The sequence below is a fragment of the Pezoporus flaviventris genome, unplaced genomic scaffold (assembly GCF_033815535.1).
Source record: "Pezoporus flaviventris isolate CSIRO_AGI_PZ_B2104156 unplaced genomic scaffold, CSIRO_AGI_Pfla_v1 ptg000023l, whole genome shotgun sequence".
Taxonomy (NCBI): Eukaryota; Metazoa; Chordata; class Aves; order Psittaciformes; family Psittacidae; genus Pezoporus; species Pezoporus flaviventris.
The window spans coordinates 2718740-2744975 of NW_026892571.1; the positions used below are offsets into that span (position 1 = coordinate 2718740).

The 26236-nt window shown below is 42.6% G+C and overlaps 1 protein-coding gene across 4 annotated transcripts in view; it reads right to left on the reverse strand.

The window, feature by feature from the left end:
• Positions 1–26236, reverse strand: part of SLIT3 (slit guidance ligand 3) — a 518888-nt gene that overhangs the window by 76309 nt on the left and 416343 nt on the right. For all 4 annotated transcript variants that reach the window (XM_061456398.1, XM_061456397.1, XM_061456396.1 and 1 more), the window contains 6 exons: positions 22116–22184; positions 20921–20992; positions 20664–20735; positions 14357–14428; positions 4784–4947; positions 1340–1464 (listed from right to left, as the gene is read on the reverse strand). In XM_061456398.1, coding sequence (XP_061312382.1) covers positions 1340–1464; positions 4784–4947; positions 14357–14428; positions 20664–20735; positions 20921–20992; positions 22116–22184 — 574 coding nt within the window. The remainder of the gene's footprint in view (positions 1–1339; positions 1465–4783; positions 4948–14356; positions 14429–20663; positions 20736–20920; positions 20993–22115; positions 22185–26236) is intronic.

Sequence of the window (26236 nt, forward strand, 5' to 3'; positions counted from 1 at the left end):
CTACCAAGCAGTTAGTTTCAGTTAAACAAATTTCTGACAATGCAGAAATCTTTTAAGATCCTAGAAAAGTTGCTGCTGATATGCCAATGAGGAGAAGGAGTTTTAATGACAAGGCATTTCCAATGGCTTTCTCAGTTATTTAGGACAACTGTTGTTTTTCCAAGTAGTGGGTGTGGGGGCACTGGGGTGAAAGACAGGAAACACACTTTACATCTTCCCACTTCCACAATTACTCTTACCATCTGGGATGTATCCCAGGCAAACAGAGAAAGGAAATGGCAATTTCATCAGAACCAACTAATTCCTAAATCTTACCTGAAATGTAAGATGGATACTTGTGCTTACTTCCCACATGTATGTCTGGTTTTACCCTTCTTCCCCCCCCCCCCCCCCCCCCCCCAATTCTTATTACTCTGTGTATTATAAGCATCTGCTTCAACTGACCAAGACTCTGTAAGAAAGATGCAATGCGACAAAGAGAATCACAGTCTCCAGGATGCAACCTACTTCTTTGGCCATAACATCCAATCTCCCCCAGGCTGTGAACAGATCATATGCCTCATTTATTACTTATACTTAATCCTTAAGCTACTGACTACTGAGCTAGGTTTCCAGTTATATCAACTCTGAAACAAAGTCTTGGTAGCCTCAAGCTCTCATGATGCAGTGTTAGCAATGGCAGTTACACACCACTACTGAAGAACCTGTATTATGCAATGACATGATTTTCTGATTTTCAAATGTGCTCTAAAGAAGCTGACCCTGCATGCTCACAGTGCTCATCTACCAGATTTCTTTTGTGATTTGCACATCACTCTATGGACATTAGTGCTCAGAAGTCAAGGGACAGCTGAGCTAGTGGTTGTGTCTGATCAGTTATCATCTTTCTGCTAATCAGGCTGTGCAAGATGTAAAGCAGGTATCAGCTTTCTGTCACCATGGACCAAACTGGCCCTTAATTCTCATCTGAACTGCCTCCTCGTTGACCTGGCAGCATATGAAATGGTTAACTTGTTGCTGACAAAAGAAAGAAATTAAAATGAAGATAAAATCAGAGAATGCCAGAGGTTAGAAGTGACCTCTGGAGATCATCTGGTCCAACCACTGGACCAGCAAGTTGCTCAACTTCAACATCTGTGTAGTCACAGCACAGAGAAATGCCTCCCCAGTTGTACAGGATAAATCTCCAGTTGTACAGGATTACATGCAATCTGCATGGTTAAGGGATCTTTTAAGCTCAGCTGCCTATAAAATTGACTTCTCATGGTACAACAACTAAGAAAACAGAAGGGGTGAGGAACACTTGATTGCTTTTCATGTAGTTCATTTGTAGTCATACCTTGAAGCCAAAAGGGCAAGTGCATTGGTAAATCTCCAGTGGATCATTGTTGCACGTCCCATTGTTCTTACATGGGTTGGAGAGGCAGGGGTTACACTTGGACACAACACTGATATCCACTGGCTCTGGAAAGGCAAAACACAGGAGTATTAATAGACAACTGGATTACAAAATGAATAGTTCCCATCTCACACATACATTCTTTCCTAATGCAGTATTCACCCTGCGCTGGCACAAATGCACGTGCTGTGGGTGCAACTTTCCACAACAGCATGGGATTCCCAGGGATCAGAGAGCTTCTAAGTACTAAATCAAGTGCTAGGCAAGTCTCAATGATGCTGATATTCTCCTGGACATGCAAGCATCAGCTCTGAAAAAACATGCTGGGAATCTCCAGAGAGTGGGCTTATATATATACAAATATATATATAAATAATATATATATACAAAATTGCTTTCAGTAATTTTTCCTTCTCTCAGTGCTGGAAATTCTGCAATAGCAACCCATAGGGATCTATAACGTGACATTTGTATGGCTGATAGCAAGAATGAAAGTGCAGACACAACAGCAGAAAAAGAAAACATGCATAAGAAAGATTTAGTTAGAGGCTTATGGAAATATTTAAGTGCAAATGTTCTACCATCCTTAATTTTAACAGAGGTGAAAACTGATTTTCTTCTTTTTTCTGCCCAGAAGTTTGATTATCAGCATTCTGCCACTGTAGGCAGAATGCAACATAGGCAAACACGCAAAGATGTAAACGGCTGCAGGTAAATACACATGGCTATATTTAAACCATTTAATAAACCACATTTTTTTAACAGAGCTCTTTCAGAGAAGTAGCGATGTTTGTGGCTGAGCAGGGAAACAAACAGACCAACACAAAGCTAAGTACATTTGGGGTACCAAGTCAATCCATATGTTATGGTTGAGACTTTACAGAAAGCTAATTTAGACAGCTATATTTAAAGAAATAGTGATTTTGAAATGGCTACATTTCAAACAACATTGAGTTAAAGGCTTTTACACACAGAAAAGGAAACCTACCAGTTTTAAAGGGCTTAAATTGCATCAGATAGGAAAGACTCTAAATTAATTTTATTTTATTTTTAAGGAAATGCACATTAAAATAACTTAAAAATGGTCCTGTCCCAATCAGAAGTGGGCACAAAGTTTCTGTTATTGCAGGATAGATGATAAAAACTAAATTGTGGAACATCCTGAAAGTGAAGAACAGAAGTTTATCCTTGATATTAGAGAGAAGGTGGAGCTCTAGAAGGTTACCAAAAATCCCTTCCAGTTAAGGATTTGTTTTGGACCATCCTGTATGAGAAAGAAACTTTCATTATTAACTTTGAATAACTGCATGCATCAACGTTGGGTAAAACCGTGACAGAGATGGGTACCAAGGAGCCTCAGCTGAGAAGCACCTGCAATGCAAATACATATCCTTATCTTTTACAGACAGTGGTGTTATCAGGGCCACTGCCTGCAGAGTGCACCATGCAATAATGAGGACAAAATACACAAGCAACAAATCCAAACATTGAAATAAAAGATTGATGTTGTCCTCTTCTATCTTTTTGTTTCTGTATAACTAAATGCCATACATGTTTTTAAATTGAAGTTAGGACAGCAAGAGGAACTAATATCTGAATTTCTGGCACTGACAGGGGGTGGAATGTGACATATCTGAGCTACTTTTGTCTTGGAAGTAGAATATATGAGGAATATACAAAGGTAGCTCCTCAGAAAGCTCATGAGAAGGCAGCAGTGCTGCTCTTCCGGATTTAGAGGTCACTAAGCCAGAATTTGTTCTATTATGTATTTATTTCATAATATACACACATACATTTCCCATTTATTCCTATGGCATAGATCAAAGCTAATCAATGCAGGACCTAATAAGAACAGTGTTAGTTCCTAGCAGTTAAGTAGTTCCTTAGTTTGCCCTTGTGGATTTGATTTATAAATCCATATAGCAAAATGCCCTCAGCCCAGCACATTCCTTTCCTCTACTGCATAACTACGAGGGCAATTTAATAAAAAGCAGAGCTGAGTGTGCATGACTTGCACATTACATACTTCCATTTTCTTGGCTCTGCTGAGACACATAACCTTGTGCTCAGTCACAGGCTAAACCCCACATTTTTACTAGAGTAAGTTACACTCCACTTGGTTTTAATGTCAAAGTTACTGGAGGTCACAGAGGACACCTAAGCACTACGTTTATACAAGCACCTCAAGGTACCCAGCTCAGAGTGGCCTGACCCCTGCAGCAACGACACAGGCTTTAGGGCCTGGGGGCTCAGCCCACCCTGAGCTATGTGCTAACACTGCTTGAGCTAGGACTGAATCTACAGAGGCTGAAGGACAGACAAAGCCTTGGACACTGTTACCCCACACACAGTCGTAATCTTCCACTGTCACAGGCCATGCTCATGGCTCCAGACCGAAGGCAAACCTGCCCTGGACACTGTAATAAATCCCCTTGCCTTACCATAAAAGAGCACCATTGATGTCTGACAGGATAGCACAACACATTGGATCTTAACCATGCACATGGGAAGTGGGTTTCATTAGGCTACCAAATCATGCATTGCTCTTCAAAATACATGTATTGTGATGAGAAAAAGTAATATTTTTCTATGGCCTGGAGTTTCTTGGAGTATACTGCAACTTGTCCAGACCATCAAGTCTCTTCTGTCCAAAGACCACCTCCAGATCGACACTTTTTTTGTCTTTTTCTATTCAGCTAAAGTAAGCCAGTTGGACAGCCAAACCTACCTAATGCAGTAGTAAACTACTTACTTTATCCACAAAGCGTGCTCCTTGTCCTTGCTCTACCTGCTCTCTCCTGCAGCATACTCTTACCAACAAGGACCCCTAATTGCCCATAGCTGACCCTCACCCCTCTCCTGAAGGAACATACACTCTATTCAGACATGAAACATTTTCCATGACCCCCAGTTTCTGACGCAGAGCTGATGAGGACAGTTTGCAGATCTTCAAATGCAAATGTACTTTTGGTAAATACTTGTTCCAGAAGAATTCTCAGTTTCCCAGTTTTCACGTAAAGGTACATAATAACCAGAGCGCTCTGTATTTTTAAATAACTCTACCAAAGTTTTCTGGTGTAGCTACAAAGCCAAGACCAATTTATTTGCTCAAATAAGTTCTAACAACATCCTATATGCTAACTTGCCATTATATAATCTGGTGCAGCAACAGGAACACTAACTCTTTGAGGTTTGCTGGGTTTCCTTCCAGTAGTGATGTCAACTGCGCTTTGTGGAACAAAATGCAACTTGAATGTAACGTGATGGTTCAGAAAATAAAAGCCAAACCTGATGCCCACCCAAACTCACTTTAAAACCAAAGAGTTCCCAAAAGTACAGAAATAAAGCACTGCACCTGAGGAAAAGCCTCCAGCTTGCCCCTACCTTTGCACTGGAAGTGGTGCGTCGGTGTTGTGAGCAGCAGCCTGTCCACCATGGCATCGGGCCCGCTGCAGCGGGCTATCCCCGGCTCCTTGTACCCAGCCTTCACCCACTCGGAAAGCCAACGGAGGTTGCAGTCACAGTGCAAAGGGTTGGTGCCCAGAGCCCTGGTGGTGTAAAGCAATGAGCAGCAGTTATTTTGGCTTGCAAGCAAAGACAACATCCCTGATCTCACCGAGGCACATTCTATTCTACCCTTTTCCAGGAATGCTTTACTTCAAAATGTGGAAAAGATCTTTGGAGTGTACAGGAAGCATTGTAGATTTATCTCTTCCAGTATTCCCACTCTTCTCCTTTCTTCCCATCATTGCTTAGGAGGTTGTATAAATACCTAACAAGAAATCACTTTTTCCAAACTATAAATCGCTTTTTCAAACAGTTGTGCTTGAGCAATGCCTCCAGATATATTGCTTTCATCACATTTATCACATTGGCTTATTCTACTTCAGTCTTTGGCCTTTATGAGCATATTCTGACAGTGAATTGTGTAATTTAGGTTGGATCTGAGGACTCGTGTTACTGTCTCCTCACCAGATGAAACATATATACAGAGGATACCCCTGTTTTACGAACTGCAACCTGGTGTCTGCTAAGTTTGTTTATGGCTTGAAAACACATTTCCTGGTTAACCCATCACTTGAGTTAGGTCAGATGGCTGAAGCAGATGTACTCACACAATGTAATTATAATGCATAGAACTTTTTCATTATTCATGGAGATCTATCCAAAGGAAAACAAACCTTTTAACCTTAAGTTTAGGTGCTGCCTTGCTTCATTTATACTATTTTTTTTGCTTAAATAAAGTGTCTTTTCAGGCAATCAGTCAATTCCCAACAAAGTTCAGACTTCAGAAAAATAAGTTTAACAACGAATTTTTGAATGTCTGAAGAAATGCATGTTGGAAGCCTGAATTTGTTTTGATGGAAGTAAATGTAAGGCTTTAGCTGTACAACACTTGAATTGCCATGGGAAGAAGATTAACTAAATAAAGACTAGCATTGGGAAAAGATACTAAATAAATCAGTAAGTTAAACTGAATTTGAGACTTCATTTCTATCTGCATATGTTATAAACTATTTTTAAGATGGTATTTTAAACTCAAGCTTCTTTCAAATAAAACCATATCAGACAGGATATTAAGATAGAAACCTCAGTAAATTTGTTGATACATTTCTATTAGAGTGACTAATGAACCCACTGTGCCCTAGACAGATTCATAATGGGAGTTCACGGGTTCAAACCCTGTCTAGGGCTCATTCATCAAAATTAAACGTGTACTACAGCACACTATTAAAAAATATCCAGCCATTCCTTCTGTAAATCCATTGCTTACAATGGAAAAAAACCTACTGAGTTGACTTTCTGACCCTGTAACTGTGATCAACCTGCTCACTTGGCCAAATTCAAACAAAATTCAGCAGTTGGACCAAGAAATTCACTTTAGCGTTGAGCAGCTTCCATATACAAACTGGAAGAGGGAGGACAACAGAAAACTAGTAACTGTGCTAATTAATCTTTATAAACTGCATTGGAAATAAATCATAGAATCTCAGACTGGTTTGGGTTGGAAAGGACCTTAAAGCTCACCCAGTCCCAACTCCTGCCACGGGCAGGGACACCTTCCACTAGAGCAGCTTGCTCCAAGCCCCTGTGTCCAACCTGGCCTTGAACACTGCCAGGGATGGGGCAGCCCCAGCTTCTCTGGGCACCCTGTGCCAGCGCCTCAGCACCCTCACAGGAAGAATTTCTTCTTTATCTCTAACTTGAACTTCCCCTGTTTCACTTCGAACCCATCACCCCTTGTCCTATCACTACAGTCCCTAATGAAGAGTCCCTCTCCAGCATCCTCGTAGCCCCCTTCAGATACTGGAAGCTGCTCTGAGGTCTCCACGCAGCCTTCTCTTCTCCAGGCTGAACAGCCCCAACTTTCTCAGCCTATCTCCATGTGGGAGGTGCTCCAGCCCTGATCATCCTCATGGTCTCCTCTGAACTTGCTCCAACAGCTCCATGCCCTTTTTATGTTGAGGACACCAGAGCTACACACAGTGCTGCAAGTATGTAGAGAGTACTCCAAAGCTGCTCTGTGGACACTAGAAACTATTACCATCGTGTTGTACAACTACAGAAATTATCCCATGTATTTTTCTGTTCTTTTGTTTGTGTTTCTGGTTTGGGTTGTTCCGGTTTTGTTTGGTTTTTTTTTTATTTTTAATTTCTAGGAATTATTTCAGGTGAATTACTGTATTTTCATTCACGAGTTCTAACATATTCTATTTCTTTGCCCATTATAGCAAAACATTTCCAGAAGACAAAAATATCTTGTGCTGTAAGGAAATACCACCAGTAGCATTTTCAACATGTTGTGCAGATATTTCTGTTCAGACACTGGGTTTTTTTGAGGCAGCCTAGAATAAAGTCCATTAAAATAACTCTAGCCATGATCATGTGGAGAAACAGAGGAGGGGACAGCTTATTTTTATAGGTAACTAACATAAATTTGAGTAAAGTCGAGCTGATTCAACAGGATTAGTAAGATGAGCTGTTCATAAAAACCACATCTGACAGGAACACCTGCTGACAGCATCTATTCCCAAAGGCTTCCTTGGGCAGTCCCTGGAGCATCAAGAGGTCAGGTTATGTGTGGGCAGCATTTGGGAAACTGAGTCGATTGCAGAGCTGTGTGCACCAGTGAGTGGTGAGTACAGCAAACGCAGAGACTGACCTCACTGAGGTCTCATTTCTACCCCAATGGATTTGGGGTTCTTTTTAAGTATCAATATATGCGGTCCTTCTGTAGAGCTGTAACATTTTTACCATTGCCTTGGACTAAATAACTTAAGTCATGGCTTAGATGATTCTATGATGACCTCCCTGTGCCTTTAGCGAGGTGTATCAGGTACACAGTTTGCTGTAACAGTCACATTACAACAATGAGATGTTTACAGTGTCAGTTGCTGGGGTGAGCAGCTCCAGAGGACGCCTTCAACACCGGAGTGGGGCAAGCTCAGCGTCCAGGAGCCTCAACTCTGAGCGGCGAGAGCCACCGAGGGAGCCTCGGGTCCTCGCCAGGCCTTGCCCAGGATCTGGCAGCTCCGCTGAGGCGAGCAGGGACTCACAGGGAGCAGCACCAGGAGGAGCGGCACCAGCCCCGGGTGGGTAAAAACCTGCCCCAGGGAGCGCGGCGAACAGGGCGGTCGGGGCAGGTTGTGGCGCAGAGCGAGCGGGATGGTGAGCATCGAATTATGGCCACGGCCCGGCCAGGGAGCTCTGCTCTGGCTGCCCCGGCGGCGGCAGCGTAGGCACCCAGGCAGAGGAGATGAGAAGGGAGGCTGCAGTGCAGAGCTCGGGGTGCAGAGAGTGCCTGCACTGGTCTGGTGAGGGGAGGGTGCACAATGGGCAGGGCTGCACCCGGTGCTCCCTGGTGGAGGTGCTCCTGCAGCAGCGGCTGGGCTGCGGGATGCTATTAACAGACTGCAAGGTGTCAGAGAAGCTGAGAGGGAGCAGCACGGCTTGCTCCTGGCCCGAACTGTGCAGGTGCCTCAAGCGTCCCCTGTAGCTCATGGAGGAAAGAAGGAGGCCGTGAAACTGGGAAACAGCAACGAGGAAAAAAAACAACAAAAAAAGGAGGAAGAGGACAATTAAAAGCAAGGGGCTTCCTCCTGAATCTGTTGTCCCCACCCAGAACCGCTTTGCTGTTCTGCCGGGGGCTGATGAGGAAACACCCTCGCACCATGAGCTGATGCACTGGTAAAGAAGATCTCTACTGGTGCTGCCAGGAAAAAGCGGTGGGTCGTAGTAGTAGGGGACTCTGCTTTGAAAGGGACAGAAGCACTCGTCTGCCGGCCTGACCCCATCTCAAGGGAGGTGTGTTGCCTACCAGGGGCATGGATCAGGGATGTGGCAGAGAGGCTGCCTGCTCTAGTAAGTCCCGCTGACTATTACCCTCTTCTGGTGACCCATGTGGGTGCTAGGGATATAGACTGCAGCAGCCTGGAGAACATAAAAGAAGGACTACAGAGCCCTGGGAGATGGTTAAGGGTTCTGGAGCTCAGATAATCTTTTCGTCAGTTGTCCAGGATACAGGGGAGGACCTGAAAAAAGCTAGGAGGATTGGCCAGGTTAATAAATGGTTAAAAGGGTGGTGTCATAGTCAGGGGTTTGGGTGTCTTGAACAAGGGACCAAAGTTCATAGGCCAGGTCTACTGGGGGCTGTCTACTGGGGGCTGGTGGAGATGGTCTGAGGGGTTTTGGTAAGAGGCTTGCCAGACTGGTCAAGGATGCTTTAAACTAGCTGTTTAACTGTTGGGGGAGGGGGCATCATTCCATCCCAACACACCCAGTCACTTGCCAGCACCTATAATAAATACTCGGAGCAATGTAGAGATATCCCAGCCGCTCCAGCCAATGAGCTGGCTTCAGTTGGAGCTCGGCTCAGATGCCTCTATACAAACGTCTGTAGCATGGGGAACAAACGAGAGGAATTAGAGATGTGTGCACATCTACGGGGGTATGATATAATAGGCATCACAGAAACATGGTGGGATGGCTCCTATGACTGGAGTGTTGGAATGGAAGGTTATAGGCTCTTTAGAAAAGGCAGGCCCAGCAGGAGGGGAGAGGGAGTTGACCTTTATGTTAGGGATAGACTGGAGAGTATGGAACTCTGTCTGGGGACAGGTGAGCAGTTAACAGAGAGTTTGTGGGTCAGGGTTACAGGGAATACAGCTATGGGAGACATTACTGTGGGGATCTGTTACAGACCACCTGATGAAGAGGAATCTGCGGATGAAGCACTCTACAGACAGATAGGAAAAGCCTCATGCTCGCAGGCCCTTGTCCTCATGGGGGACTTCAACCACCCTGATATCTGTTGAAGGGACAGTACGGCCTGGCACAAGCCATCCAGGAGGTTCCTCGACTGTGTGGAAGACAACTTCCTTCTGCAAGTAATAGAGGAGCCGACAAGGAGAGGTGCCATGCTTGACCTCGTGCTCACCGACAGGGAAGGGCTCATTGGAAATGTGACGCTCCAGGGCAGCCTTGGATGCAGCGATCATGAGATGGTCGAGTTCAAGATCCTCAGGACAGTGAGAAGAGCGTGCAGCAAGCTCACTGCCCTGGACTTCAAGAGAGCAGACTTTGGCCTCTTCAGGAACCTGCTTAGTAAGGTTCCAAAGGATATAGCCCTAGAGAGCAGGGGGGCCCAGGACTGTTGGTTGATGTTCAAGGATTACCTGTTACAACCTCAGGAGTGTTGCATCCTGACTAGAAGGAAGTGCAGCAGGAGGGCCAGGAGACCTCCTTGGATAGATAAGGAGCTGCTGCTGAAACTTCGAGGGGAAAAGAGAGGCTTATAAAAGGTAGAAGCAAGGACAGGCAGCCTGGGAAGAATACAGGGATGTTGTCTGGGAAGCTAGGGACCAGCTTAGGAAAGCTAAGGCCCAGTTAGAATTAAACTTGGCTAGGGATGTTAAGGATAACTAATTAAATTGCAAATAAAAGACAGACTAGGGAGATCGTAGGCCCCCTTAGGAAGCTCTCAGGAGAACTGGCTACACAGGATTTGGAGAAGGCTGAGGTTCTGAATGACTTCTTTGCCTCAGTCTTCACTGGCAAAGGCTCTGACCACACTACCCAAGTCTTGCAAGGCAGATGCAGGGACTGTGAGAATGAAGACCTTGGGCCTGCTCTAGGAGAGGATCTGGTCTGAGACCATCTTAAGAACCTGAAAATGCACAACTCCATGGGACCTGATGAAATCCATCTGCAGGTCCTGAAGGAGCTGGCAAATGAAGTTGCTAAGCCACTGTCCATCATATTTGAGAACTCATGGCAGTCAGGTGAAGCTCCCGATGACTGGAAAAAGGGAAATATAACCCCCATTTTCAAGAAGGGGAAAATGGATGACCCGGGGAATTACAGAGCAGTCACTCTCACCTCTGTGCCTGGCAAAATCTTGGAGCAGATTCTCCTGGAAGGCATGCTAAGACACATGATAAGGCACATGCAAGCACAACAGGGTGCTTGGTGACAGCCAGCATGGCTTCACTAAGGGGAAATCCTGCCTGACCAATTTGGTGGCCTTCTATGATGGGGCCACAGAACTGATGGACAGGGGTAGAGCAGTTGATGGCATCTACCTGGACACGTGTAAAGTGTTCGACACTGTCCCACACGACATCCTTGTCTCTAAATTGGAGGGACATCAATTTGATGGATGGACCACTCGGTGGATAAAGAACTGGCTGGATGGCCGCACACAAAGAGTTGTGGTCAATGGCTCAATGTCCGGCTGGAGACCGGTAACGAGTGGTGTCCCTCAGGGATCGGTGTTGGGACCGGTCTTGTTCAACATGTTCGTCACTGACATGGACAGTGGGATTGAGTGCGCCCTCAGCAAGTTTGCCGATGACACCAAGCTGTGTGGTTCGGTTGATACCCTGGAGGGAAGGAATGCCATCCAGAGGGACCTTGACACGCTTGTGAGGTGGGCTGATGCCAACCTCATGGAGTTTAACCATGCCAAGTGCAAGGTCCTACATCTGGGTTGGAGTAATCCCAGGCACAGCTACGAGTTGGGCAGAGAAGAGATTCAGAGCAGCCCAAGGAGAAGGACTTGGGGGTGTTGGTTGATGAGAAAATGAACATGAGCCAGCTTCAATGTGTGCTTGCAGCCCAGAAACCAACCGTATCCTGGGCTGCATCAAAAGGAGCGTGGCCAGCAGGTCAAAGGAGGTGATCCTGCCCCTCTACTCTGCTCTCATGAGACCTCACTTGGAGTATTGTGTGCAGTTCTGGTGTCCTCAACATAAAAAGGACATGGAACTGTTGGAACAAGTCCAGAGGAGGCCACAAGGATGATCAGGGGACTGGAGCACCTCCTGTATGAAGATAGGCTGAAAACACTGAGGCTGTTCAGCCTGGAGAAGAGAAGCTGCATGGAGACCTCATAGCAGCCTTCCAGTATCTGAAGGGGGGCTATAGGGATGCTGGGGATGGACTCTTCATTAGGGACTGTAGTGATAGGACAAGGGGTGATGGGTTCAATGTGAAACATGGGAAGTTTAGATTGGATATAAGGAAGAAGTTCTTTCCTGTTAGGGTGGTGAGGCACTGGAATGGGTTGCCCAGGGAGGTTGTGAATGCTCCATCCCTGGCAGTGTTCAAGGCCAGGTTGGACAGAGCCTTGGGTGAGATGGTTTAGTGTGAGGTGTCCCTGCCCATGGCAGGGGGGTTGGAACCTTTCCAACCCTAACTATTCTATGATTCTATAATTCTAATGTGAATGAAATTTGGTGAACATTTCCTTGCAGGCTTTAAACAGCTATGGAAAAAGCAATTGAATTATCTGGATCTCGGTGTTGTTCTTCCAATTGCAGATCAATTTAAAGCTATTACAAAAAATTGATGAAAATAAAGTTTTGCCTATGCTATATGACTATTTCTTTGCAATTCTAAAGGTTGATTTGATACTTTCTCTTCCTTGCCCCCAACTGTACTGCTGCAGAAGGCCCAGGGTGGTGATCTGCTCACCACCTTGGGAGTGGGCCTTCTCCAGCCACCACACCTACCTTACTCCTAGCCACACAGCTTGTGTATTTACATAAAACTTTGCTCTCCCTTGCATTGTGAGTTTGATGAGTAGCAATTCCTTGTATAATTTCCAACATTATCCCAAGTGCACACTTCCTCCTTGAAGATCTGTGTATCAGAAGGAGCTCAAAATGAATTTATTCTCAATTATGTATGATTTTGCTTGGATAAGCACAGATTATTCTGGCATGTGAAAAGCAAAACCATGGCGGTTGCTGAAAGTTTCAGGATCCTTTTTAAGAAACTGGAGAACACAACTGCACTGTAAAATTCAGTTGTTCAACTGTGCAAATTACACCCCAGACAGGTCTTATTTATTTTATGGATCCTATTTATTACTGTTCATTTGAGCTTTGTGTATTTTACATTTCTGGCAGCACGTATATCTAAACAGTGAGACTGCAGTGCTTGTATTGGGCCAAAGGGGTTTTTATCACTCCCTAAGGTGAACAGTTTACCCAGGAAAATTGTATCTGCACTTCATTTAAAGTAAACTCTGAGGAAAATCCAAACAAATGGGGCATGATATGTTTATCTCTTGAATTCTAAAAATACCCTCAGAAGCCAGATTCCCATTATGGAAGGTGTCACCGTGCTTCCAAGAGGAGGTACAGGGCTTTGGCTCAGCCTTGCATTCCAAAACAACATACAAAATTACTTGACTACACTGGGAAATGTGAATACGAAATACATTTTGTGCAGAACAAGTATTTTCTCTGACTTGGATACCATGGCATAAGCTTGAAACAGAGAAGGTGATTTCTCAGTTGAAATTGCCTGAGCTGCTCACATAAGATTTCTGTCCCTACCAACCTAAGATACATTTATGTTTTGTTGTCCAGGGGGAAAAGGAAGGCAGAAAGCTGTTACATAAAATAACCAGCCTGAGGACATCCAGAAAATACGTAAATACGAACTGAACCTTGTGTTCAGGTGAGTGCTCTGGAGGGCATGTTTGCACTTGCAAAGAGAGAAACAGAGATAGAAATAAAAACCTATGTCAAATGCACACGTATCTGTATGTCTTGACTTGTATACATCAGCATCACATCATGTGCATGAGCACAGCATCAGAATCAACTTGTGCACTAGCCACTTCACAAAATCACCTAGACATACCCAGGTCTCTGGTTACTTCAGCACAGTAATTGGGAAACATGCTACCCAAATTACTGTTCCTTTACATCTACTGTCTAATGATGTGAAGTATTATCACACATTATCTCACTGCAGAGCCGTTTTCTGTTCAACTCTTTTGCCACCAAATGTTACACTTCAGGTTTATTTTGTAAGAATTTCAGCTCTTTGTCTTTACAGTTCTTTCATCAACTGAATTGTGTTAAAAAATATCCTGGACCTCCACGAATACAATAGTCATTTCCTGAAATAGCTTGAAATGTCTAGTAATTTCTGCTAATTATGGAATGAAGTATTAATGCTGTAAAATGACCAATTTCCATATGATTAAATATATGTCTGAAGTAGTGATTCATCAAGGAGTTCATATGCTGACAGCATTTCAGTATGCAAAACATATGACACTTATTAAGCAAAGAATTCACATTTGCTTAATATTTGCTCTTTGTGGGAGGTTTCCTGTCTCACTCTCAGACCATAACACACTCTGCATTTCACAGAGACAATACTGAAAGAAAGCTTTAAACACAAAGCCCACAGAGGAGAAAACTGTCACATTTGCTCATTTAGTTTTCCTGAAGAAAAATATTTTGGTAACTAATAACAACAGATTCCAGCATTTTTTGATTTCCTTTGAACAGATGCACCATGACCATCCACAGCAGAATATGGAAAGTGAGCAGGAAAACCAGACAAGCTGTACAACTTTTAATTTGTAATAACACGTACTGTTATACAAATCTGAAATCCTTAGTCAAACAGATGAACCCAGGCAGAAGTACTTACAGATGGGACAGGGATACCAGGTCGTTGAAAGAACCTTCTGGAACACTGGAAATATCGTTTCCATGGAGTGTCCTAGAAGAGGGGAGAAGCAGGATGGATCAAACCACCATATTTTATCTGCTCCATATAAGTGAAGGAATTAGGGCTTACAAAGGGTATTTAAGTCTGTTTCTTTGAGAGTTTCTATGAGCTTCACAACTCCTTAGCTTCCACGCTTTATTACTTCTACTTCTAGATTTTGGCATTTAAAATAGTGATACCGTTGGAACTGTTGGTGACTAATTACAATTTCAATTACAAAGGTGACATACTATTTATGCTATTAAAAGTGTATTGATGACAAGCAGAGCCCCACATATAGACCTGTATTCGCTTACAGAATCCCATTAGCCAGAAAGACAGAAAAAACAGAACAGGGAAAACAGGAACTGTGGAAGTTAAATTAAATATTGACTTCAGAATGATCCTAGGAGAGAACAAGGGTCCATGAGGGCAAGTATCACTGCACCTTCACATCCCACTTTCCTATTCTTACAGTAGGAAATACCTGTGTGGTATTTTTACAATCTGTTTGACAAATACATTTATGCTACCAGGGAAAATACTTGAAATCAGTTGTTTTAGGCCATTATTCATCCTGTGCAAAGAAACAAACATATTTCTAGCAGAGTTTTCAGGGTCCTTGTGAAAGGGTTTTCCACTGTTTCCAGGACAATTGAAGCAGCCGCTTTATCTCTTTTCTAAGAAATACATTTATGTGTGTGTTACATAGGTAAGGATAAATGAAAAGATTTTTCTTGCAGCTTGTAGAGCATAATCCTTGTATTCAGAGTGGCAGACCCAAGAGTAAAATTCATTATTTGTGATTACTTGTGGTTTTCATTGCAATAGTAACTGAAGGCCCTGCAACACAGTAGGGCACCATCACAGATGCTTTGGCAGACAGCGCTACGGTCAGATGAGAAAACATGCAGCAACAAATGAATGTGAGGCAGGGCACAGGATGCTGGGGGTTTACAACTACATGAAACCCATTGAGAAGATACACAGTCATGTAAGATTTTATTTAATTTGATTTATAAATAAAATCAGCTACTCAGCTGCTGCATCCTCCATATCACTAGATAACTACCTGGTAAAACAATAGCATAAAGAAAAATAGTTATAGTTTATCCTCATTTTTCTAGTTTGCACGTCACTGAATAGTAGTTTACTACTACTCATAATAACAGACGGAAGTCATAACGAGCCAACAAGAGTAGATGCTGCTGGATCTCACTAGCTGATGTTTTGTTTTGTTTTTTTTTAAACAAAAGTTGGTAGAAAACTTGCAAAGGAAAAGGACATCAATATTTTAAAGTTGCATTTTTTTTTGCCCTTCTCCCCTGAGCTGGCTCAGTTCTAGCAAACTGCTATATTCTTTATAGCCACTTTCCCAGGACCAGGAATTACTGTCAGTGTTCCAGATGTGGCAGAGGAGGGTGGAAAACAGAAATCTGCTGTCAGTTTTCTAGCAGTTCTTTTCCTGGAGTCATTTATTTTCTAACTCACCTGGTGATTTGTGGAACACAACATCACATCTTACCTTTCATTTCTGTGACTGTACAGAGCCTTGAAAGGGTGCACACTGAGCTTAAAACAAACCAAACCTGTGGGCCCATGGAAATACACAGTAGCCCCAGATGAACATAAAACCATCTGGGTTTGCATCCTTTCTTCCCCAACATCACTGTAAGCTTCACCAGGATGTACATGATGCTTTATAACTCTTATGAATTCTTCCTTTACATACTACTTTACACCAGCATACACACAGCAAGGAAAGCCAAACTTGCCAAGGATACACCTTGCCAAACACACCTTGTCCTGCCTCACATGGCAGTGAACTAGGTTCATGGGGCTGTGAACTAGGTGAGCATAAGCAATGTTACCATGAGCACATTTCACAGCTGCTTATTACAGCTTCAGTTTCTGTTTTATTGTACCACAAAGCTTTTCTATAGAGCATGAAACCACAAAAAGCTACAGCAGAGTTATCCTTCTGGCATCTTTCTCCAGTTCTTAATGCCAGTACATCAGAAACTTCCCCTTCCAACATCTTGGGTCTGAGATTTTCTTTTAAGCATACCTAGGTTTTTGGCTATTAATAATACTGGCATGTAAGGATAGATCTCCAAGCAATTCATCTGCACAGGAAGGATACGAGCTCCCACGCAGTAACTCCAGATAAAGCACACTCACTAATTCTATACAGAATGACCAACTGACTGAGACATACCCCACAGCTACTAAATAGGAGTTATTTTTGTTGGTATGAGGATGCAAGATCAGGCCTGGTCAAAAACTTGTCATCCAAGTGTTTCCTCTTTCAATGAAATGAGCACATTTGAATGAGCAGCCACACAGAATGAGCCTATATTCTGATCTTTTGAACTACTCAGAGGTGTGCAAGACAATCCTCTCTGAACAGACAGCAGAATGTCTATTTATCTTCCTGTCAGATCAGTTGTATATATTCTGTGAAGGGGCGCATTTTCTTTCCTAGATGCCTTGGAAACTCATCACAAATGCAAGCCCATTTGCTATGAATGACTTCACTACATGTCTCAAAGACTGAGGTATGTTTCCTGCATTTTAATAAGAGAAACCACATCAACAACATCATCACCATGCAGCTAAAATGAAATGGTAAATGCTAAACCCCTTTAAACTCACAATAATAAACAGGGGTGAGAGAATTCAACAGTGTAATAAAATCTTCTTCCTCTTGGATCAACAACAGGAATCTTACACATTTGAACACTTAAAGCACATACAATTATGTGTGTATTCTCCCTCAAAAGCACAACTTCCTCTTGCCTAAACAGTGGTAAGCAGCAGGGGTATGGATTTAAGGTGATGTGGATCTCCTCTCAGAGCATGTAGTAACAAAACACTTGAATTTTTGAAACAGAAACTCTCTTCTACATGTAATCTCACTAACTTACTACTTTGCCTTCAGGTAAGGAACACTAGGTTACTTCAGACACAAAGGGAATGCTTTTTCAGCAAGCTATGATCTACCCTGTAAAGCCAGAAATGCGGCTAAAAGCTTGACTGAGCTTGCAGAGCCACATCCCATCAAAGGCAAACACCTACAATGAACCCCAAAGGATGCCAAACCCTGCAGGAAACAACACAACTTGGATGTCAGAGGAAGCAGGAAACCAAAGTGTCATTGCTCAATGTTCAGTACAGTGATGCTTCTACAGATTTATTGCATAGGTTCAAGTAGTCATTATGTGATGCAAAAAAAAACTCATACCAAAGCCAAATGAGTGCAGGATCCAATAAGGAAAATGTATTGCAAAAATTATTTCCAAAATTATTAGTGATAGCTTTATCATCAAACACATTACTATGTTTGTGTAGGCTTTGAACTGCAGTAAATATCCACTGGTTTTCATTAAAACTAGAACATCTTATCTTAGCAGAATATCCTGCAGCTTATTTTATCCATATAATAAATATAACATGGAAAATTGTTTAGTGATCTGAGAAAGTACTTTTATTTCTGGACTTTGCCTCTTCATTGAATCATGACAATATGTCAGAAGTTACAACATTGCATACAATAAGAATAATCTTGAAAATAATCAATTCAGGTCTATCAGAGAGTTCTAATACTTGTAATTATTTGTAATTAATTTGTCTCAATCTCATTTTTTTTAATCCATTCACATTTAGCTTCTAAAAAGACTAGCTTTGGACAAAAAGCCCCAAACAAAACCAAATTGCCAATGTTTCACTGCAGTAGCTTTGGTGTAAAAACTACTGATACCAACTTTTGCTTATTACAAAACCTCTTCAGGTTCTATGTTGAAACACCTCCCCAGCACACTATGGCTGCCATTAGGGATAAGCCAGGTGAAGCCTGAAGAGAAAGGGCCTGATTGTGTAAAAACACTCATACATATTGAGGCTTAAACATCAACATGTTGACTCTGCAGTTTTCTCAGTTATGCTGATAACTGTAAGAGAGGGAGGACAAACACAGATATCTGTCAAAGACCAATTTCATCATACAGCTATGATTATTCTGATTTTCAAATAGATATTTACTATATAGGCAAAAAGCAAAGAAAACATAAGGAATTGGGAAGACACAGGTGCCTGCATAAGAAGTGTCTGCTACCTTCAAAGGCAATGAGAGCTCTATTTTCATTAAAAAACGAAAGTGGAAATTGTTTTACTTTTGTTTTCTCTTTTAAATTCCCCTGAGAATATGGATAATAAATGACAATGCCAGATTGCACACTGTCACTCAGAAACCATTTTCTCCCTGGAGAACTGATTTTTACTAACAACATAGATGACATGTGGCAAAAGTTGTAGCTGATACCATAGTTTTGTGGGCCATAATAAATCAAATCAATCTGGAGGCTTCCAAATGCATGCAGCAGAGACAGAGATTTTCATTTAGGCTTCATTTTACTCATGCTGCTCTGTGCAAGACAGGGAGGGCTTCTCCCTTGAAGAAGGAAGATATTCTTTCAATTTGATTAGCAGATAATTTAAAAAAGCCAAAAGATAACAAACGTTATTAAAATACTGTCCTTTGTTTCTGTCCATATGTGGCCTTCAAGAAAAGAAGTAAAAAGACAAACTGTAGGTACTGGAAAGAGTGAGACATGGTGTATCTATACTGTAATTCAGGGCAGAGAGTCCCACACTAGCTTTAATCAAGCTTGCATATCAGACACAGGCCAGAAGACAGCTCCATATGGAATAATTTATTTGGCCATGAACAGAACATATTCATCTGTGGCTGAATTTCAGGATTCATGTAACAGCTCGAATGTGACCATCCTAGTGCACTAGAAATCAGAGTCCCAAGCCAAACTTAAAACAACAAATCCAAATCACGTATCTTTCTTGGTTTTACTAACGAAAACTGGATATCAAAAGCTGTCTTGTAAGTTAGGATGCTAAAACCTAGATATCTATTTTACCACTCAAATCACAGTGAAAGAGCTTGGACGAACATCATTGCCTTATTGCTTCCACAGTTACAGTACTGCATATATCAACACCTTAATTCCACACTTAGGGAGTCAGTGGACATCAACTACTGTTCTTCAAACCACAGAAACTTCTGCTTGTGAAATAATAGCATGAAGTTTCAAAGGACTCAGAACATACTCTTCAGCTCCTCCGTCCTGACCTTTCAGTGTTCAAAGACCTCTCTCCTGCAGCAAACCGAATAATCCCAGCACACACAAGCTATTGAATTCATTTGCTTTCAGTTGACCGTGCAAGTAATGGTGACCCACTTGTGTTGCTGGGCAAAAAAGGGAAGAACGTGAGGAAGAAGGTGGCTTTTCCACCTTGACGTAACAGCAGCACATGGGGTAATGTGTCCACACAAACAATGAAGCACACGCAGCCTAGGGTCTGTTTCTGATGGGGCAGGTGGGGAGTGGGAGACAGAAGCAGGAGTCAGTCTACCAGATGCCTAAGAAAAGCTGGTAGGGGGCTGCTTGCTGCAAGGAACAGACTGACATCCCATACTGAGACAATATAAAGATGACTTTCAGAAGAAACTGTAAACAAATTGTTCAATTCAGAAAACTGCTGAAAACAGCTACACTGGAAAGAAAGAGTACAGAAAAGGATCTCCAAAGGAAAAGAAACCACACATGGACACCTCTGAGTATGCCACTAGTCAACATGAGGTGAAATTTCATTCACAACAACATTAGAGACAGACATCTCAGCATTACTGGTGCCTAGCCACTGGCTTCACTTACTCATTGTTTTAGTGGGTGTTCTTCTATCTTACCTTCAGAAGATTGCATTTTTATGTAAACCTTGCCTGCAGGAATCTGAATTAATAGATAACATTCTAAACATTCAGCGGGTTTCCGTAGAGACACTCTTGCTGAAGCACCCAATGGAACCTTACACTCTAAAACATCAGTTTTTCACAAAAAGTCTTTTCCTGTGGGGCACCCAAACATTGTTTAAGTAGAAGAGACAGACCCTGTCTCTTGGAGGGCTGTTTTCATGATAGTTCTTGCCCCTGAACTATCAGAGGAAAGACATTTGTCCTGCAAATGTGTAATTGCTTCTTTTCAAGGTTTAGCATTCACCTGCATTAGTCATTACCGGACATATTGCACCTAAGTACAAGTACATTGAAGCTAATTGTGTGAAAATATTTACGACTACTGGATCAAGTGAAAGCCATCTGCTCATTAAACACCTCCTGCCACCAACAGCATTCTAATAAGCTGCAACTCAGCTGCATTGAAGAAGTGGTACTTACAGCACTCGAAGAGACCTGAGCCCATGGAAGGCATGGACTGGAATGCATCGGAGTCTATTGTAACTCAAGATGCTGGAAAAATGAGAAAAAAGAGTTACGGCATTCAATTTTTGTTGATTATTTCACTACCAACCCAAACACAAAGCGACATAGAAAGCCACATATGCTTAAGTAACAAATTATATACTAACTGTTCAACACCTAAGGCGGTATCTGAAAAGCAATTACAACTACTACCAAAACTCTGGACTACTTACAGTGTTGATAACTGAGTCATGTTGGTGAAGGTATAGTTGGTCAATACACTTATGCTGTTGTTGCTCAAATCACTGAAGAAACACACAGAGAAATATCACTTATATTAATGGAGAAATAAGTCTTTTTTAAAGTTTACTTAGTATCTGCAAAGCAAAATGCTTGAAGCAATTAAAAAGTCACATATTATCTACTGATGTATTTTGTAACCCTGAATAAGCTCTAAAAGCAAAGCCCATCAGACTCCCCTCAAAAGCCTCAGTCAGAAATATTAAGGCCTATTTTCAGCATATAGCATTCAAAAAAGAAAGCATCAGTGAATACATGCAATATTTTTGAAGAAGGATAAACAATAAATGATACAAGCACGGGTGAATATGTACTGTACCAACTTGCTTTGCAATGTATCACAGACATACCATTTCCATATGTTCTTCACACTGACAGCTACTAGAACAAAATGTCATTTTTCATTTGGAAAAAGCCTTTTAGGCTCAAATAGAACATTTTGGTTTGTTGTTGCTCTCCCTTGAAAAACAAAATTAGAAATATTTCCAAAACCCCCCACTCTTTTAAAGCAGAATTCCAGCTTTCCTTCCATATTTTGGTCTGAGGTTGTTCTGCCCATTTGACTGGAGTATCTACAGAGCTGATTCCAACAGCATCTGAAAACGTCTCATAAATGGCTCAGCCAAGAAATTTCACTCCTGTGTATCTCAGGGAGCAATTTACTGAACAAGGTCTAGTTGTGTCTCTACCTGCATGAATGTTCAGAGCAGAAACACCTATGCAAATTTTCATTGCCTTAGCATTATAAATACTGCCTCACCTAGAACAAATTAATGCCATCTCCTCTGCTAATGACCTTTACAGCCTTGCACAGATAAATCTGCCAAGTGAAACTTGCAGACTGTGTGAGAGTTTAGTCCTCTCGCAGAGACTGGAAGCTCCTGCAGAGGAAAGGGCTCCGGTGCTCTCACTCACCTCGCTCTTTCTACACTCTTTATGAACATTTATTGGCAACAGTGGCCACTGTGAAATTCTTTCCAGATTTAAATTACAGAAGGGGCTTGGGGTTTGTATGGTTTTGTTTTTTTCTTTTCTTTTCCTCAAATACACACCATTTCTGTTCCACCTACAAGCTAGTGCAGAAAGAGGCAGGTAATTTTCTTGACATTGAAACCAGGTGTTTCTTACATCAGTGTGAGGTGTCTGAAGGTGGAGAGTCCCTTCGGCACAGCAGTCAGATGGTTTCCCTCCAGGTACCTGAAAAATGACAGATTTGACAATTACACAAACACGTTAACTCTTGTCCTTCAATCTACAGCGTGAATTGTCACTCGAATCACCAAGGAAATGATCTTTGATTCACTGCTATGAAACTGTAACAGTTTCTTCTTTATAAGTGAATTATCCCACATGCAAAGCATATAGAATCATAGAATCATAGAAGAGTTAGGGTTGGAAAGGACCTTAAGATCATCCAGTTCCACCCCCCCTGCCATGGGCAGGGACACCTCACACTAAACCATCTCACCCAAGGCCTCGTCCAACCTGGCCTTGAACACTGCCAGGGATGGAGCATTCACAACCTCCCTGGGCAACCCATTCCAGTGCCTCACCACCCTGACAGGAAAGAATTTCCTCCTTAGATCCAATCTAAACTTCCCCTGTTTAAGTTTTAACCCATTACCCCTTGTCCTATCACTACAGTCCCTAATGAAGAATCCCTCCCCAGCATCCCTATAGGCCCCCTTCAGATACTGGAAGGCTGCTATGAGGTCTCCACGCAGCCTTCTCTTCTCCAGGCTGAACAGCCCCAACTTCCTCAGCCTGTCTTCATACAGGAGGTGCTCCAGTCCCCTGATCATCCTCGTGGCCTCCTCTGGACTTGTTCCAACAGCTCCATGCCCTTTTTATGTTGAGCCTATTATTAGTTATTATTATTATGAGTTATTACTGAATTATTATTAGACTTGGAAACAAATAAAGGATCTTTGGCCTACAACAAAAATGATCATCTGGTTCTACTATGACAGCAACTGAAGAAAGGGAGAAAAATTGTACAGCTTGTGCCCTGAACCTAAGCTTACCTTTAACAAGTTACTGTAAGAATGTTGAGTTCTGACTGACCCTGTTAGGAGAGGTTTTGTCTTTGCACATAAGTTCCTTGTACAGCCAGACCTGGAAGAGGAGCTGCACTGCCATGTCTCTGTGTTGCACAAAGTCTCACTTGTTCCAGTGTCAACACAAACACCCATGAGTTTGGTGGCACATCCTTTACAGCACTTCCTGCTATGGGATACACACACTCATCACCTATCCTTTCCAAAGTATGCTGGTACAGGAGGAAAGCTTGGTACAAATTGAACACTGAAGACCAAATTCTCTTTGAATACAGGCTCCTCCTACAAGCACTAGGTGTATTTAAAACAGCTTGTGTTTCCAGGGTGGAAGTTGTCTGAGACACCATGGAATGTGTCTCTATTCAGACACATGAACAGCAGGGCTAAAGCACGTGGCAGCAACGAGATATGGGGCTTCTCCTATTTATTACCATAAAAAAGTGAGACAGAGCTGGCTTTGGGGTGAAACTGCACCCCTGGAAGATACCAAAGTAATAAGGCTCCAATGGAAACTGACCACTGCAGTGCCATGACACTGTCAGGGTGACTCCAGACATCTGCCAGAAGCTGCAGAGAGACAAAACCTGGGAGACAAATCCAACCTTCTCAGAAATAGTGTGTAGGAGGAAGGCAGTCCTGGCCAAAACCAGGACACTCCCTCCACAGGTGAGGATACAAGGTGAAGTGGTATTTCCCTTCCTTACAAGATACTTGTGGAGAAAAGCTTACCCAAGGAAGTGGTGAATGCTCCATCCCTGGCAGTGTTCAAGGCCAGGCTGGATGGGGCTTGGAGCAAGCTACTCTAAGGGAAGGTGTCCCTGCCCATGGCAGGGGTTGGAACTGAGTGAGCTTTAAGGTCCCTTCCAACCCAAACCAGTCTGTGATTCTGTGATTCTATGATTTTTCCTAAGGTAGACATGGGCAATACAATTGATGTGGTATGTTTTGAGAGATAAGGAAGCATAGCCAGGAAACGCTGCCCCCAGACACGACAGCACCCAGTGTGCTGCCTCTACAGCTAGAAATATAACCAAATAATCATGGTAAGAAGTTTTATCCCACACATACTGTTTCCTTTTCTTTGGCAATAGACCTCCTTATTCTGCATTTACTATAGCAAATAATAATAGATTATTACTGTGCTGCATGTTCTCTCTCCACATTAACTGTAACAACACAGAGATGTTTGTGTAAACTAAAGCCAAGAAAACTTTATTTTTACATCATTTAAAAATAAAATCTATAAACACCAATAATTCCTTATATAATGCACTTTATAACTGTTGCATCTTCCCCTTCTATGTCAGCACAGTGCTCTCTCACCATTTTCTGCTGCTTCAGCTCTCTTCTGAACTAAAGTACCCCAGGCTCACGGTTACCTGCTCTGTCTGTGTACAGGATCCCACTGAGGCAGAGTTATTTCAGAGTATACGGTGGAGGTGACCTTGCTCCTGCTAGGATTAGGCCAGACTAGCAGGACCACAGGCTCTTGCATTACCAAAAGTAACATACTTTCTTAATGGAAATCCCCCAGTTGAACAAATTCTTCTCTCCGTTCACAATGATCACAAGCATCAAGTGACAACACTGCCGAGCAAACAGACCTTGCAAAGTAGTGGCAGCTGCTCTGCTGACACAGACCATCACAAACCAAAGCATGGGTTAGTTACGCCACATTTACACCTCCCATGGACGTTCATATCCAGCAAGTGGAAAGTCACTTGCTTCATTTTGACTAGATTCGTTATAAATTATATTGAAAATTGAGTTCCTTGGTGAATTCACTCCATAAATTGTTACACAGAAGACCCTCAGAACTCGGGCACATGTGTTACTATTTAAACAGGGCAGATCATGTCTCATTTCCCCAGTCATGCTCTGTGATGGACGCAGCAAGCTGCTGGGAGTCTGTGCCTTCTCTTTCATCCCAGAAAGTCGCAAATCTTATACCCATGCAGCAGCGTAGGTTAAGGTTCCAGTCTTTTTTTCAAATGCAAAATCCAAGGGATTTCCAAAGGAAATCAAAAGCAGGTCATGCATTATGTATTTGGAAGCTATATATGAATTTCCTTTAGGAAAGGAGATTCAACTCTTGCAATGTGTTGAAATCTGCAGAAATATATTTTCAGTATATTCTCTTGTTGATCCCAATATGAAATAGCCTGCAATTTGAACAAACTGATGATGGCTAGCCAAGGCTTTCCCCCCGTTTTCCTCTCTGGTGCAATCAAAAGTTGAAGGTACACATTTTATTCCAGCGCTTCATTATTCAGGCTAACAGACATGCGGACCCCTGGAGTTAAACCCCTACAGAAGATCTGCTTTGAATAGCTTTGGATTTGTACTGCAAGCAATTCCATGGTTATAGAAACGTGGTAGCAGAAAGCTGCAATGCTTCTACCAGTGGTATAATTTCTGAATAAACACACTGAAAAATTACCGCTAATATACTTCTGATGCAGGCATAAGAATAATTCCCTACTGTTAAACCTCTTACCACATTATACTAAGAATGGCAGTGTTTTCTAACAAAAGGCATTCATTTTGAAAGCACATTTAAGAGCAATGAATTTGAAATAACCAGAGCTTTTATGGCATAAGAGCATTCCAAGAATCAGGAGGATCCAAGATGCAACACTGGAAGACACCGGTTGCTGCAGGGGAGCTGCTGCCCGCTGCGGGCCAGGCCTCTGTCGGAGCCGGGACATGGGGACAGCAGCTCTGCACCTTGCTGGGCTGAAGGTGATGTATGGGGCTGGAAGGTGGACACAGGGAATCGAATCACCCATTCCTGAGGGTGAAGGGGTGCAGCTCAGTTACAAGACTGCTTATTTATGTTTACATACATATCAGTGAGGAAACATGGAGGAAGCTACAGACCCCTGCCCAAACAAAACAACACAAGCCAGAACAGAATGATGCAGGGGGAAGATTGTCGCTGTACTTCTTTTCAATCCTTAGCCAAGGGAAGATGATATGCATGGCATCTGGTGTTCAAAGAAATTCTGGCATGAATGAAAGAATTCATGCTCAGAGTCAGGTTAATCAATACATAGCCAGAGTCAAGAGCGGGTGTCAGCTGCCTTAACTTAGACACACTGACTAGTATCCAAAGCAAACTCATTTGCTTCCTAAAGACTCTAGATTCTGCAGTTGGGGTATCAGATTGGAAATTGGTTTTTACCCATGACT